At 43.3% G+C, this 16,788-nt stretch overlaps 1 protein-coding gene across 1 annotated transcript in view; it reads left to right on the forward strand.

Moving 5' to 3' along the window:
* Window positions 1–1,153: 1,153 nt before the first annotated feature.
* Dpp6 (dipeptidyl peptidase like 6) overlaps window positions 1,154–16,788 on the forward strand; it is an 890,647-nt gene continuing 875,012 nt past the window's right edge. Inside the window, exon 1 of the mRNA XM_013123747.3 lies at window positions 1,154–1,293. Within this exon, the coding sequence (XP_012979201.1) occupies window positions 1,234–1,293 (60 nt within the window). The 5' untranslated portion in view covers window positions 1,154–1,233. The remainder of the gene's footprint in view (window positions 1,294–16,788) is intronic.

Consider the following 16,788-nt stretch of genomic DNA (forward strand, 5'->3'; position numbering starts at 1 on the left):
AACTGAATTCTGTGCCTTGGTATTCCACCCGGCTTTATGCAAATATAACTAACCATGCGTGAAGACAAAAAAAAAAAAAAAAAAAACCCGGAACATCTTGCTCATTAATACAGCTGTACCCAAGTGTGCTCTTGGCCACAGTGCAGGCTGTGGTTCTAAGATGTTGCAATGCAGTCTAGTGAAGCCTCTGGGCTTTCTTAGTTTGTGTGCCTGCATTCTCAAGGGCGGGGATTACTCCCACCTGTGTCCAAATGCTACCTAATTAAACCAGTACTACACCGGTTCTAAAAACACAAAGTAAAGGGGAAAGGAGAGGCAGCCCACTGCAAAGACTTAGCTTGCAGCCGTTACCGCCCCAGTGAAGTGAAGGCTGGGCAAAGGAAGCCCACCTGATCTTTAAGAGCAGGCGTGAGGGGCTGAAAGGAGCCTGCATCCCTCAGCTGTGGTTTTTAGGAACCGTGCCAAGGATCTCCGCGTGTCAGCCCTGCTCCTCCTCGGCGGCCCCCTCCACTTTCTCGCCTTCGCCAGTGCAGTGGCTCCTGGTAAAACCTCGCATGCCACCTCCCGACCATCCCCGGGGTTGGCGCCTGGCTGGAGCAAGGAGCAGGAGCTGCGGGGGAGCGCGGTCCCTCGGAGTAGCTTTTTCTTAATTAAGCCCTCACGGAGGGGCGTGCCAGGATCCGCAGCCGCTGCACTTGCAGCCCGGACTGCTGTGGGTCTGGAGAGCCTTGCGGAAACCCCGCTGGAGCTTAACGCCAGCCCCTGGGGTCCTAGCCCTGTGGCTTTGGCAGGTGGCACGTGAGTTCGCGCTGCGCGGCTGATTTGGCTTCCCTGCCTCTGGCGCAGCATAGGGTGGCGGACTTGGACTTCTCGCACTGTCCATCCAGCTTCTTGCCCCTCCTCGAGTCCTTTTGAAGCTGCTCTTGCTTCTGGTTTAGAGAGACCTGGACTGTTTCCCAGCAAGGCAGTCCTGGGCAGAGCGCCCTCAGAGCGCCTGGCGCCTTCCAGGGCTCTCTCTGGGGTGCGGGCAACTGCTCCGAGGGCTCTGGGCTGTGGGTCTCACCGCCCCGGGAGAGGGGGCTCCAAGAAGCTTGGAGTACAAGTCCCCGACTGGAGAGGAAGGACGCCCCCCCCCCGCTCATCTCCCTTGAGGCGCGCATCTGCATTGCAAGCCTCCAGGTTCCCACAAAGTTTGCAAGGTAGAGGATCCCAGATCCCCGACTTCTCACGAACATGAATCAAACAGCTGGAGCCTCCAACAATGTCAGGTGTCCCCCGGGGAAAGGCCATAAGGTAAGAGACCCGCGACGGAGGGGAGGGGACTGTTGTGCACGTCTAAAGGATGGATGAAGATTCACATGCATTAGGAGCTATCATGCATCCCTTCGCAGCGCTGGTATGTCCTTCAGTGGCCAAAGTAGATGAACGGTGCGGATTGTCAAGGATGTGTGCCTTTTAACAGATCCAGAGTCAGCCAGCTAGAAGGGTTCCGTGTATGTGACTGCTTTAGGGTACCCCGGTTTGGAGATGCTCTGTTGCTGGTCTTCACTGGTCCAGGTCTAGTGAATGTAGCTGTTTGCCTCTATTAAGTTTTGTGGGAGGATAAGTATGCAGGAGGCAGAGCCCCTGAATCGCCTCTTCCAGGCTGGAGCTCCCGGAAACACTTTGAGCTTTTGGTAGTGCCACAAACACGTGCTATGTTAACTTTAATGAACCAGCATGTGCCTGCAGCTATTCTTGGGAAATAAGTGCAGTTCAGAGAAAGGGGCATTCAGGGTCCAGAGAACCCTAGCAGATGCCTCTGGAAGCTAATATGTAGGGTCAAGTGTTGGAAATGTCTACTTCCCACACTCAAGGATGCAGATCCTGTTTCTTTCTGCACCCATCTCCAGCTGCAGTTTTCCTTTGGTGACGTCCACGATTCTTGTTCTCTTTCACAATCACCTGTGGTTGCCTTGTGAGCAGTTGCAGGAAATTGCGTACCTGGGTACCCAGGAGAGAACACACCAATACATGTATGACTATACTTGCCAAATGATTCAAAGTGCTTAAGGCAGTTTTTAATCTAAAGGCAAGTACTTGGAGTATTTGTTACACAGACTGAATTGACACTCTTAGCCCTTACCTTGTGTTTGCTGTGCTTAAACTTGCATATACATTACTGGCACGTGACTATTGGCATTCAGGAAAATGTTGCCATTGGGATGTTTGTTGGATTTGGGGATGTGGGGTTGGAGTTAGTAATGATATGGGACTTATTTGGTGGCTAAGGGAAGCCTTGATCTGCTACACTGATGTAAGAGGGAGATATGGCTGTAGTATACCTTTATTTCAGATGAATAGTAACTATCATTTTCCCTCATTAGATCTGGCTGAAACAGCAGGTCATGTAACTGACCTTTGTTCTCATGAGCTAGGGTCCATCTGATCAGTTCCTGGTTCCATATTTATCTTACTTAATATCCAGAGGAAATGTCTTTTAAGTTAATAATGGCTGACATTATAAGATTTTAAATTAAAAAATAATGTTTTACACATTGATGATCATACAGTAGAGACATCTGAGTGATTCAGATGATCATTTAATAATCTCTTTTAGAAAAGAAAAAAGAAAAAAAGAAAGCCTTTGGTTCCACTGGCAAAGTGCCTTTTTGGCAAAATTGGACTTCAGGGTATCGACACCAATAAAATCTTCTGGGAAGTATTGGAACACACACTGCCAGCACTTAGAAGGTGCTAAGCAGAGAACTCCTTAGTCACAAGTCAGGGATTGGTCCATTCATTTGTGGTGTAGCTACACAATGTTCAGTCCATCAACCCCATTAACCCAGCAATAAGTCACAATCAATCCATCATTCATGTCCCCAAAGCAACTCTTTGCTACAGGCCAAGGACTGAGGTGCTAAGAAAGAAGTTAGAACTAAGTAAGAACTCTCTTCAAAGTTCCCATTAGTCCACCTTTCAAGACCTGAAACCTGTGGCGGCTTGCCATCTCCAAAGCCGAGGTGATGATAGCTAAGGAGAAAGATGGTAAGTCCTGTTCTGACAGAGGAGCTAATGCAGGATGTAGTTTGTCATGAAGGTGCTTTGCAAGGAGATTACAACAGCAGAAATGAGAATAATGGGAGAATACAGGGACTGGTGCCCTTCATGATTAAGAACAAGTCAGTAGAGGATCTTGGCATTCAACAATACTGTTTGGACCATATGTGATTTAGGCTACAATGTTTCTTAATAAAATGAAAATTCAATAATATAAACTTACTTTGTTAAAAGTTTGAAAGAAGTTGCTCCCACTATACCTGCTGTCCTGAGTCCTTTTGGGGGAAGACCTTCGTGGATCCCTTCATCTGACATCATTCATCCACTGATAGACCCAAACCACCTTAAAGTGGCCAGGGTGTTAGGATTTGATCTTGTGCAGACAGTTCTTTGTGTGTGTTCCTCTATGTGCTGGTGCATGCATGTGATTGTGCATGAGGAAGCCAGAGAACGACTCTGGATGTTGCCTCTCAGCTGCCGTCCATGTTTAGTCTTTGAGACAGGATGTCTCATTGGCCTGAAATTCCCAGAGTAAGCTAGGATGGCTGGCTGGTGAGCCTCAGGGACAGTGGGTCTCAACCTTCATGACACTGTGACCCTTTAATACAGTTCATCATGTTGTGGTGACCGCGACCATAAAATTATTTTCATTGCTACTTCACTAACGGTAAATTTGCTGCTGCTATGAATCATAATGTACATATTTTTGGAGGCAGAGGTTTGCCGAAGAGGGCACATTCCACAGGTTGATAACTGCTGCTTAGGGATCTGTGTATGCCTTCCACAAACTCGGGTCTTCAGACTTGCAAGCACTTTCCTGATTCAGCTGTCTCCCAACTCAGTGCAGACAGTCCTGGAGGGGCACTTTGTCATATAAGGGGCTACTCACTGGGGGAGTTCAGTCATGCTGAGACATGTCAGTGGCTTTATTCTCAATTACTGAGGACCCAGGACTGAGAAACAGGAGCTCTTTGTTGTGTGTTACATGCTCCTAAGTGTGATACAATTGACCCTCTGCTGTAGGCAATGGTCACTGAAGTACAGAAGTGAAGACCATACTGGATGGTAGATAAGTATCCCATGGGGTCGTAGAGTCACTCCTGAGCTGGGTTATGGTACTGGCCAATGCCTGGGACTAAGTGAGTGCTCACTAGGGATGTTGTGCAAGTAGCCCAGTCTGGACTAGCAGAGTGAGACCACCCATGGTCTGACCCAAGCCACAGCATCCCCTGTGTTGTTATTGATGCCTGGAAACTCACAAGTCCATTATTGAATGAAGGCAGAAAGATTAAAGTTTTGTGGACAGTGGAAAGCAAGAACTGAAGGTTGTGCAGCTTTAGTTCTGGGGAGCCACATGGTCCCCTGCTATGATGGCTTGAATGAAAATAGCCCCAATAGGCTCATAGGGAATGACACTCTTAGGATACGTGACCTTGTTGGAAGAAGTGTGTCACTGAGGATGGGCTTTGATATTTCACATGCTCAAGCCAGACCCAGTGCCTGTCTCTCTCTTCTTCAGATCAGGATGTAGAGCTCCTTCTCCAGGACCATGTCTACATCCACACTGCCATGCTTCCCACCACGTGACAGTGGACTAAACCTCTGAACTGTAAGCCAGCCCCCAATTAAATGCTTTTCTGTATAAGAGTTGCTGTGGTCATGGTGTCTGTTCACAGCAATAGAAACCCTAACTAACACACCTACACAGGAAATAGAATCAGGCAGCCAACGGGAGAGAGTCCCAGACAAAGAGGACTTCCTTTCCTCCTCAGCACTAAGGAAAAAAACATGGCTCTCATGGCAGATGTTTGCTCTCAGGCCTGTCCAACCTTAGACCCTAGGATGCTTGAAATTCACAAAAGCCATGACTGTGGCACAACAAAAACTCATAAACTTACTTAAAATGTGAGGTATACACACACACACACACACACACACACACACACACACACACACATACACACACACTGGGTGCATATGAGAAGGTCAGAGGTCAACACGAAATGTCTTCATTTATTACTCTCAATCTTCACTGTATCTCTTTCTTCATTTATTGAATCCCCATCTCACTGAACCTCTACCTCTGAATGGCTAGACTGACTGACCAGCAAGACCCAGGGATCTTCCTGTCTGAAACCCCAAAGCCTTCCTCCAAAACTTGGGATGCAGACATACACGGTTACACTGGACTTTTCACTTGGGTGCTGGGGCTATGAACTCAGTTCTTTATGCTTGTGCCAGTAGTAAACCCACAGAACTAGTCTCCAGCCCCCACATTATGACCTTCTGTGTGTTACTTGTGTAACTGAATTAGACTGTTCTTTTTTTAAAAATGTTGCATTTACTATTGCCTGCTCTTGAGACCCTTTTCCTCCTATTGGGTTGCCTCTTCTAGCCTTAATATAGAGGGAAATGCCTAGTCTTATTGCAGCTGTATATCCATGTTTGGTCAGTGTCCTTGGGAGGCCCACCCTTTTTCTGAGGAGAAATAGAAGAGAAGTGGATCTTGGGGATTTGGAAGGTAGGAGGTAGGGAAAACTGTGGTTGGGATATAATTTGAGAGAAGGATAAATATATAATAATTTTCCTACATGACTACAACGTATCTTGATCACATCCACCCTCTCCCTCCAAGTCCCTTTCCTCTCAACTTCATGCTGGACCCCTGCCACCCTGCTTCCTTCTTTGATATAGCACACTGGGTCCAATAAGTGCTGCTTGTCTGGGCATAGATGTAGGGTCAACCACTGTGACATGAGCAACCTATTAAGAAGACACACCCCTTAGGAAAAGTTAGGCTCCACTGCAGCTGCTATCAGCTGTGTGGCTCCTCCGCTGAGGTGAGTTAAGTTCTCTTGCCCCAGTAGCCATGCTTGAACTATAACTGAGTTTGTCTTGTGCATGCCTTATGCAGCTGCTATGAATTTGTGTTCCAAAAGCCATATCATACCCAAAGGACAGCATTTCTCAGAATTCCTCCTTACATCCTCTGGCTCTTAATTCATTCTGCCTCATCTTCCATGATGTTCCCTGGTCCTTGAGTAGAGGGAGGGAAGTTGATATCCACCTATGGTAGACCATGCACAGTTCGCATGATTCTTGAGTGTGAATGTTGTAGATGACGATGTCCTTTGGCAATGTCAGAAAGTTGGATATGCCTGGCAGCTTTTTTGAAAGAGGAACTAGCTCATGGCTTTGTGTAGTCAGTCTTGCATTAGCATTAAAGCAAGGATTGATCAGTCCTCCATCCCTGCAAGCCGTGGAGTAAGCCATCCAAGCTCACTCAGAAACTCAATTATAGCAGCACATAATGAAATTATTTCACCTCCTAATCTGAGTTTTATGGGGTGTCACTATAGGGTCTTCAACAGCTTCTAAGTGTCCAAGCCTCTTGCACAACTAACTCCCTGAGGGCTTCTGCAGTGACAAGCCTTCTGTCTGTCGCTCTCTCCAATCCCTGTTATATTTGAAAGGACACTTTGGAAAGATTAACCAAGCTATTTACATCCCACTTTTAGAGTTTATTTCTATAGAATGGGGTAGGTGGGGAAGGATGGATGCTATCTGTTAGGTCATCTGTGTGTCAGCTTCCCTTGATATTAAATGAAAAAACATATATTAATAGAAACCATTTTGGATCAGTCAGATGGTATTTTGTGGGATAATGTGAGCCTGTGTTTTCATTCTTGTATGCCCTTAGATACACACATATATGTACATACATATGGAGTTTTCCAGATAGAAGTACACATTTATTAACCAAGGTATATTGGTATTAAAATAATGCTAATCAAATCCCTGCACATGTATTTACAAATGTTTTAGAAATGACAAACCATGCTTTACTTCAAACTAACTTCATCATATAAAAATGCGGTCTAGAAGAATCATAGTCTCTCTTTTTCTGGGTACAGAAGTCAATCTAACAGGATTTTGCCTTTCTTTTAGCATTTTAAGAAACAGTGCTCTACTGCATTCAGGTCTCTATTTTTGTTTGTTGTCTGTTTGTCTTTTTCCTACTGTGATGTGAAACTGGTTGGGTTCTTGTTCCCTGCCTGTGATGTATCATCTTCTGTTTCCAAGACCGCACCACTGTCTTTGAGTTTCCACCCTCAACTGTCATGTAGCCAAGTATGATTTTGTTTCTATTTTACCCTACTAGTCGTTCAAAGGTCATCCTGAATCTTTAAGTGCATCACAGTTGAGAACATTTTAGCACATGTCTGTTTTTAGCACCTCTTCTGTCTCATTCTTTGCTTTTCAGCATGACAAGTGTCTGTGTGGCTCTATAAAACTCTGGGCCTCTTATAAGATTCTATCTTCCAAGGCAAACTGCTGCCGTCTCCATTAGGGCTTCTGTGTCTGCTTGCAAGGGTCCATCACAATCTGGCCTGTGGGCTGTTGACCATTCCCCTCTGTATGGAGAGGTGGGGAGGATTTTGTGGCCCTCATCTGATTATCCAGTCACTTCTCCCAACCAGTTGTATGCAGTTCTGCCTGAGTTGCACTGGCCTTGGCATCTCAGAGAGGGATAGAGTATATAGGCTGGGGAAGATGGGAAGGGCACTCCATCTATACAGACACAAGGGAGTCATCATCCATGAGGGGTGCAACCTTTCCAGTCCAGCTGTTTCTGGGTCACCTCCTGTCAGTCACCATTCATCCATGCCCTGGGAGTAAGCCTAGTAAACTCATTGGTACCCAGGGTGAACTGTGGTAGAGTCATACTTTGTTCTGTTGTTGGGATCTTGGGAAGTGAGAGTTGGCATAGTTCTAATCTCCCCCAGGGGAAAAACCTGCAACAGGCCCATTAGATTTTCCCTCTATTTTTTCTCATCTTTGGCTATAACTCTCTGGCTTTACCTTCACACTGAATTACTCTTTCTTTTCCTCTCTATTCTGCTGTAAGTTCACTCAGACATTTGCTTTTGATGCTACTTTTAAAAGATTGTTATAATTTCCACTTCATTCCTTTTCCATACTCCTGATTTCCTGGTTGAAGCTATGATGCTTTTTTCATCTGTAGTTAAGCACCCCTGTCTTTCTTTGATGAACTGAATTGCACCACTTCAGACCTTTGTCTGATATTCCTAACATCCTAGTGTCCCACTTTGGATCAGTCAATATAGACTGCATTTTCTCCCTAAGGATCGATCGTGTGCCTCTTTCCTTGTGTTTAAAGTCCAACTTTCTTATCTTAGGCATTGTGAGCATCTTGAAATTCTGGATTCTCTTAGGTTTCCCTGATGATTTGTTACTTGTTCTGATGAATAATTTACTTGAGTGGCAACCCAAATGCAAATGTTGTTCTTTTACCTTAGGTCACTGGAAGCTTCCCAGTGTTTGTGTGGGTGCAGCTGGAGTTCCAGGAGGATCCAGGCATAGCACTTGAGGTTCTTTGATGTGTTAATTCTAGAACTCCTCCTCTCTCACACTTTTCAGTTTCTGCAGTTAGTGCACCCCTGTTTTGCCGAATCTGGGGCCTCCCCCATGCTTCTGCAGCTTTTCCTTCTGCATTTGTGTACAGATGCTGACAACCTGTATGTGATAGTTCAGCCAGAGACTATCTTATCCATGGCTGGGCATGCAGCTGCACCTGTATCCTTTTGATCAGTAAACTTGATGCCCAGGCTTAGCATCACATGCTCTGTAATTCCCACTCAGTCTGGTCCTTGAGTTTTAATTACAAATCAATAACTCACAGTTTATTTCTTCCAGTTTTTAGCTCAAACTTAACACGTCTCTCTGACCTGAGACTGTCCAGGAGGAAAATGGGCGCCTGGGATTCTCTCCTCCACTGTGGCTGCCATCTACCTTCTCTTCAAAAGGAGACTTGGCTTAAATGTTTGCTTACCTCTCCTCACTGATCAGAGCTGGCTCTCGCTTCCCTTTCCTTTTCTGCCAATTCTCTCTCCTCCCCTCTTCCATAGAGCATGCTTAGTCTGAAGGCTTCCTTTTTCACCCCGCCCATTGGCAGCAATGCTTTTTTTATTGTTTTAGAATTTCATGCACTCATGTAATGTTTTGACCAAATCCATCCCCATTCCTTCCCTTCTATTTCCTCTCCTACCACTTTTGCCTCCCAACTCTGTGTGCTCTGTTGAAACCCCACCAAGAACACTTAGTGCTGCTTGCATGTGTTTGGGTATAGGACTGTATCTACAGGCTATGGTTACCCTCTTGGGACTGAGGAAAACCCAGGGGTTCTTCCCCCAGCAGCCAGCAGTTGTCAATAGTTTCTCAGTTAGGGATGGAACCTCCTGTGCTGGGTTTGGTGTGGCTCGATCTTGTTCAGGTCTTATGCATGCTGTCACAGCCAATGTAAGTTGTTATGTGTAACCACCCTGTTGTGTCTGTGGTCTCAGTCACTTGATGTTGTCTCTTCCATGCCTTCCTTCCTTCCTATTTCCCTTTCTCCTCCTTTGTGAATCTTCTTGTTTGGATCCACAGAGCTCTGTCCTTCCAGAATGTCGGATGTCTTACTTGTTTTCTAAACATTTAGATCCACACCAGCCTCTTCTTCTCATGGCATGAAGGCACTATCCTCAATTTCTGGATAGCCAGGTCACTATATCCTTTTCTGGAAGGCCTTTTCTCGAATGATTATATCATCAGCTGAGTCACAAGTTGCCCTGGGTCAAGAAGAGCTCAAGTGAGCTCATGCTCCTCAATGATCCTGCAGTGACACACTAAGTCTCCTTCCATCCCATCTCCTCCTTCCCCACAACGGCAGGAGCACAACACTGAACTGACTTCCCCTAAGGAGCTTCCCTTGTAACTTCCAGCCCCAAGAGTCAGCTCCCAACTTGTTCTTTGGTTTTTGATTTCGCCCTTCCTGCCTGCTCTGACCTTGGTCCCACCTGTGTCTGAATCCTCTGATTCGCTGATCCTAAGGGTGACATCTGTCGCCTTCTGTGGCAGCACAAGATGGCTCTCACACCTGATGTGTAGCGTTTAAAGACAGGATCTAGTCTAGAAGGTCATTTCCTTTAACCCCCTTATTTCTTCAGCTGAGGCTCAAAATAATGCAGCTGATTAGTGAGAGAGTCAAGATGCCCTCACGCTGGCTGCCCACTCCCATTCTTGCCATGTCCCACCACTCCAGACTGCTTGGTGGCTTATCTGTCCCCTGGAGCAAGGGTCACATCCAGCACACATGCAGCCACTGTGCAGCCTGTTGAACAGCCTGAAGATGCCTCCCTAGTGCCCACTATTAGGAAAGGAGATGTTGCACTCATTTTGTATCTCCCCCATCACCCTTCCTTATACTAAACAAAAAGTCTGCTTGTTTGATAATTTCTGAAAGAAACAGGAAAGGACACCATATAAATAAAAAATGTAAATTCTTTTTACTACCCAGGAACTAAATCATCCTGAAGGATTTTAGAAAGTTCAATGTGGTACATAAAAGATAAATTGCCTTAATGACTTCCAGTATATCAGTGAAAATCTATTTATGTTATTTTGGTTTTACATTTTATTGATTTTTAAAATTTTAATTGTCCCCATTTTCTGAGTTAAATGCATAAAATGAATATAGGCTCATGCATAAGTTAAATTTCCAGGAATAGAAAGCAGTTAATGAGTAGTAATTGTTTTCCTGGTTTTATTCGTTGGACTTTTTTTAAGTCAAAAACTGAATCTTGAATGTGCCACATGGCTGGTCCCTCCCTAAGGGCTTCCAAGTATGACTCAACTAGCTAGGGCTTGAAAATATTTGGGAAATTGTGTTTCAATAATTTGGCCTGTGGACAGACTGTTTTTCTTGTCATCCCATACACAATATATTGCCATAACTATCTTACAATATTGATACTGTATTATGTGTTGTAAGTAATCTAGAAATGTTTTGAGGGCAGGCAAACAATATACCATCTTAGTATGGCTATAGACTGTGAACATCTGATGAGTTTTTCATCTGTAGGGGTCCAGGAACCCATCCATTCCTGTGAGTGCCAACGAACAATCACATTTTAATTATCTCACAGTTTGGACTCCATGAAGAAAACACAGTGGGATTTTATGGGATCTCCAAACAGGATGCTATCTTTGCATGTGGGCTTGCAAATCTATTTAGTCAAGAGAAGGATGTATATAGCTCCTTGATCCTCTTCTGCTGAGTGTGTTAGGACTTCAGGATGCTTGTCCTGTTTTCATATCACAGTGATCATGTGATGTGCCTTCTTCATGTTGATCTTCCTTTCTTATGAAAATTCCAAAAAGAATATTAAGAAACTATAAGGCATAGAGACATTACTAATTTAAAATTCACCAGACCAGATGTATATAGGGGTAAAATATACATGTTCTTCTTCATTGTGTTTAATTTATTTATTTTGAGATAGTGTTCTGTACCTCACATGGGTCCCAAACTCTCTATGGAGCGAAGGATGACCTTTGAACTTCTGATTCTCCTACCTCCACCTCTGGGGTGTTGGTGTTGCAGATGTGCACACCCCACTCATTGTTATGCAATGCTGGAGACAAAATCTAGAGTTCTATGCTTGCTGGCAAACATTCTACCAATAGAGCTATATCCCCAGACCTTAAAAGATTTTGTAATACAAAAAAATCTGATAATACATTGGGCCGTTGTAAAGCATCTTGAGTGCCCCTACATGGAGAGACTTGCCTCAGGGTTGTTACTGAGAGAGACTAAGAAAATGGAAGGCAACAGACAGGACCTTTCCAGCTGAGAAGCATCATGTTTGTCCCCTGTGGCATCTCGGAGCATTTATTTCCCAGAGTGGAGTACTTCCAGCTAGGCCTTGAGGCCCTATCAAGATTTGATGCTGTTAGCATTCCAGTCTTCAAAGCATCCAGACAGGCACACTGATGGCCACTAGACAGCCAGATCTGAATATAGGGACCAAAGACGGCTCTCTAGTGAAATATTCTTTGTAGCAAAACCAGTACCAGTGGGTCATTCAGCCTCTGGAGTTCACTCAGCTGAAGGTCATATCCAGTTGCCTGACTAGTCTCTTCGGGAGCTGTTACTGCTGTTCTTCTTGTTTAACGATTACCCAAATAACTGTATAATCATATAAAACACTTACATTAATGAAGCTCACATGCTGTGTCTTAAAAATCAATCTCAAATATGGTGATATTTGCTTCTTTTGCTCTTGAAATATCAAGACACTGGGAGACTATGGTTAACAACTGTACAAATTCACATGGTACAGTCAGTAAGCTTTTGCATAGAGAACACACACCCATGAAAACACTGAGGAGATTAAATATCCTCCCAGAAAGTTCCATGTGCCTTATGATCTCTTTTCTGGCCCCCATACCCCACCTATTCTTCCACAAGTAAAACATCACCTTTTCTTCAATTACTTTGTTTTCATTTCCTAACATTTTGTATGAGAACATTAAAGTGTGGGTACTTTTGTGACAACTTTCACTAAGTATAGATATTTTCAGATGTGTTCAAATCATAAGCATGTATCAATAGTTTTATGTGCCTCCCGTTGGCCAGATTCTGGATTTGAACCCTAGCAGCACCACATACACCATTTGGTTCAGAGTTGTGAGGGATTATGTGTCTATACTTTAATTTCTGTGTTTTCCTTCCATAGCAGATATTTGGAAACTTCAAGTTTGGAGTTATTGCCAACAAGATGTTATAATCCTTTGTTCACAGTCTTTTACAGGTGTATCTGACATCTCATATAGATAGGAGTATCTATGCTATATGGTAGATATCTGATTAGTGTTTGTAGGAGACATGTACATGCAAAGGACAGAGGTCAAACTCTGGATGTCATTTTTAAGGAGCCATCTAACTTATTTTTTAAGACAGAATTTATCACTGACCTGGAACTCACCACATAGGCTAGGCTACCTGGCCAAGGAGACCCACATGCTTGCCCATCACCATCTCCCTAGTGTTGGTATTACAAGCCCATTAAAAGTCTGGGTTGTTTACATGACTTCTGGTGCTTGAACTTAGGTTTCCCCACTTGTGTAGGGGCCACTTTACTGATGGAACCATCTTCTGCCCAGCATCCTGATTAGCTTGTTTGTAAAGTTTAAACTGCCAAATTGTTTCCATCAGTAGCTTTAGAATTTTACTTTCTACCCATGCATGTATAAAATGGTTCAAAATAACCTTATATGTAATGGTTTCTTGGGATAGTTGAGATGTGTGTTTTACCGGTGAGTAACTGTGTTAAGCTTCTTTTCGTGCTAGTTGCCTGTACACACATTGCTGAGGAATGCATGGAAATCTCTGACACATCACCAATGGTTGAAAGTTCTTCATGAGCTATCAAGCATGTGATTTGCTAAATGCTTCTACCCTTCCATGACAACTTTTGAAGAATACAGATTTGCACTTCGGATGTTGGTATGCAGGAGGAAAACCAGCTCTGATCCGTACCCACCAATGTATGGAAATGGGTTGTAAATACAGAAGTCAGACCTAGAACCTTATAAGATCCAGGAGGAAGCTGGGATGGCATTGTGGCTCACTTGATCAATTTCACAGACCTTCTCAGAGAATTAACTTGTAACTGTTTATTTTCCTTTGTTTAAACATGGATTTGTTTTATGGACTTCTATTTTGCATTTCGTTTTGCTTTCTTTGAGTTTTGTTTAATTTTTCCTTCCTTTCTTGAAGCAAGGACCAAGGTCATTGACTTAGGCCCATATACCTATTTAACATGGATATTTAATATAAATCATACACTGTTTTTTAAAAAATATTTGTATTTGTTCTTTGAGAATTTCATAGGTGCACACAACATATTTTGATCTTATTTACACTATTCTTCCTCCGACTCCCCCATGTACTGTGAAAGCATTTCCCTGACAATTTCACGTCCTCTTCATTGTTTTCATATATATGTATATATATGTATGTATATTATATATATATATATAATATACATATATATATATATTTCCTATTCAGTCCACCTAATGTTACCATGGGTCAGGGTCATTCACCCACTGGAGTTCTAGCAACCTAGTAGTGTCCACATCCTGAAACAAAGATGACTGTCTCTCATGCAGCATCTGTCAACTACAAATACTCCTCAGCTCAAAATGGGGCTTCAAGAGACCTTCCTCATTCACACTGAACATATGACTGGTTTGACTCATGTAGGTAACTATAGCTACTGTGAGCTACTGAGGGCAATGACCCTTATCACATCCAGAAGACAGCATTCCATAAACCAGTTCTGGTGTCCTTGATGCCATATCTACCACGACGTTTCTTGAGCCTTGGATAGTGGGAGCTTGATATAGATGGCCCATCCACAGTTGAGCACCCAGAATTGTTCATAATTGACATTTAGACCAGATACGAGTCTCTGAATTATCATTCCCTGCAGTAAATGAAGCTTCTTTGACCAAAGGTGAGAGTAACACTAATCTGAAGTCATAAACAATAAACAAAAATGTCTAGAAAGCAGTTTGATAGCAACAGATCCTCCCCGAAGGGCCTATGGCCTCCTTAGTCATGAGTTTTGACCATATTTATTATACCAGAAGTGAATTTCCTTCTAAACATGGTGTTTGCCGTTCTAGATCTGAAATACCTCACTCACTATAATAATTTCCAGTTTGATCCATTTTTCTGAAGACTTCATATTTGACACTTGCATTGTTTATATGTGTGACACTCTCATCATCTGTTCATTAATTAATGGGCATCTATGTTGATTCCATTTCCTGGCTGTTGTGACAGCAATGGGCATGGGTGCACAAGGGTCTCTGTGGCAGGGTACAGAGTCAGATGGCTATGTGCAGGAGAGGTATAGCTGAGTCACATGGTAGTTCTATGTCTAGGTTTTTGAAAAAAGTCCAGACTGATTTCCAGTTTGCACCCTTACAAACAATGGATAAGGTTTCCCCTTTCCCAATGTCCTTACCAAAACTTGTTATCATTTGTATTTCTAATCTTGGTCATTCTGATTGAGGTGAAATCCTAAACTCATTTAAATATGCATCTCCGTGATTATTAAAGATGCTGAAAAATTTTAAAGGGTTTGCTAGCCATTTATATTTCTCTCTCTTTTTAAAATGAGAACTTTATGTTCAGTTCCAATACCTTTTTTAATTGGATTATTTGTTTTTGTGATGTGTTTTGTTTGGGTTGTGTTGTGTGTGTGTTGTATTGTCTAGACACTAAACTCTTTTGTATGTGTAGATAGCAAAGGTTTTCTTCCACTCTGTGGGTTTCTTCACTGGACTGTTTTCTTTGCCATACAGAAGCCCTTTAGTTTCACACGATGCCTTTGGTCAGCTGTCCGTCTTTCTGCCTGCACCACCGAGGTCCCATTCATAGCCCTTACCTGTGTCTGCAAGTTAACGGTTACTCCCTTCTGTCTGGGACAAGCTTCCGGGTATCAAGTCTTCTGTACGGTCCTTGATCCATTTGGAGTTGAGTTTTGTTCAGGGTGAGTGATAAGGAACTAATTGTCCCAGGGCTTTGGGCACATCATTGGGTTGTTGTTTGGGTTCTCTGGTGTTGGATGCAGGCACTTCACGCTAAGCTTTCTTCTCAGGACCACCTTCTTTCAGGCACCATAGATTATGTTTCTGTTTTCATTCAATTCTAGGATAGTTATTTCTCTCTTGATATCTTTAGTGATACATTCAGCATTCAGTAGTGTACTGTTTAGTTTCCATGAATTTGTGTCATTTCCTGTGGTTTCTGCTGCTAATGATAACTAACTTGATTCCATTGTAGTCAGATAGAATTCAAGATTTTCCTTTATTCTTAAGAATTCAGTTTTCCTTTATTTCTTAAGGTTTGCTTTATGTCCTAACATATGATTCATTTTTCATTTTTCTGAATGTTGAAATCCAGTTTTTTCCGCAACACAACTTATTGAAGATGCTGGGTTTTTTTTCCTTCAATATATATTTGTAAAATCTGTCCAAAAGCAAGTGACTGTATGCCAGGGTCTGGCCTGTATCAGTCCTATGCTACAGGGGTCACCTATCCTGGACTCCTGTCTTTGGGGCTGTGTTTGGAACCAGCCAAACAACCCCGGGTTCAACCCTGAGATGTGGAGTGTGGATCAGAGAAGTCCTAGCTACCCAACGATGTTAAGAAGGAGACAGAAACATCTTGACATCTCAGGAGGTCTCTCAGTCCCAATATGGACTGAGACAGAGTTTATTCAAGCATCCTCTTAAATAGCTTTCTAAAAGCAGGGGTACTGGCAGAAGACATTTATTATTATGTATATAGGGCTGACTAGGAATCCTTCCTTTAACCCTAGAGATTGTCCTAGTATGCATATACACAAACCCTCAGACTTTTCATAATGGCACCTCCCACCAGTATGCAGGTGAGTCTCACTGGTCCCCAGGCACATTCCACTAGCCCCCATGATGGGTATGGGGCCTAGGTCTATTGTTATGCAAACTGCAAGTCATTCTCCCTTGTGGTCAGGCCATCTGGAGGTAACCAGCCAGCATCTAAAATAGATTCAAGCTCCTGGAATTGAGCTGAGGCCTATATTGAAATATCATATTTGGGCCCCCAACAGCTACAGTTGTATGGATTTGCATCTCTGGTTCCTTTATCCTATTGGTCTGTGTGACTGTTTCTGTGGCAGTGGCATGCTGTTTTTATCACTGTGGTTCTGCAATATAATTTGAAGTCAGATATGTTTGTATCTTTTATGGTATATTCAGAATTGCTCTGATTATCCACAATTTTGGAGAAAGTTCCATGGCCTGCTGAGAAGAAAGTATATTCTTTATTGTTTGGGTGACATGTTA

This window comes from Mesocricetus auratus, unplaced genomic scaffold (assembly GCF_017639785.1).
Source record: "Mesocricetus auratus isolate SY011 unplaced genomic scaffold, BCM_Maur_2.0 Super-Scaffold_100676, whole genome shotgun sequence".
NCBI classification, from domain to species: Eukaryota; Metazoa; Chordata; class Mammalia; order Rodentia; family Cricetidae; genus Mesocricetus; species Mesocricetus auratus.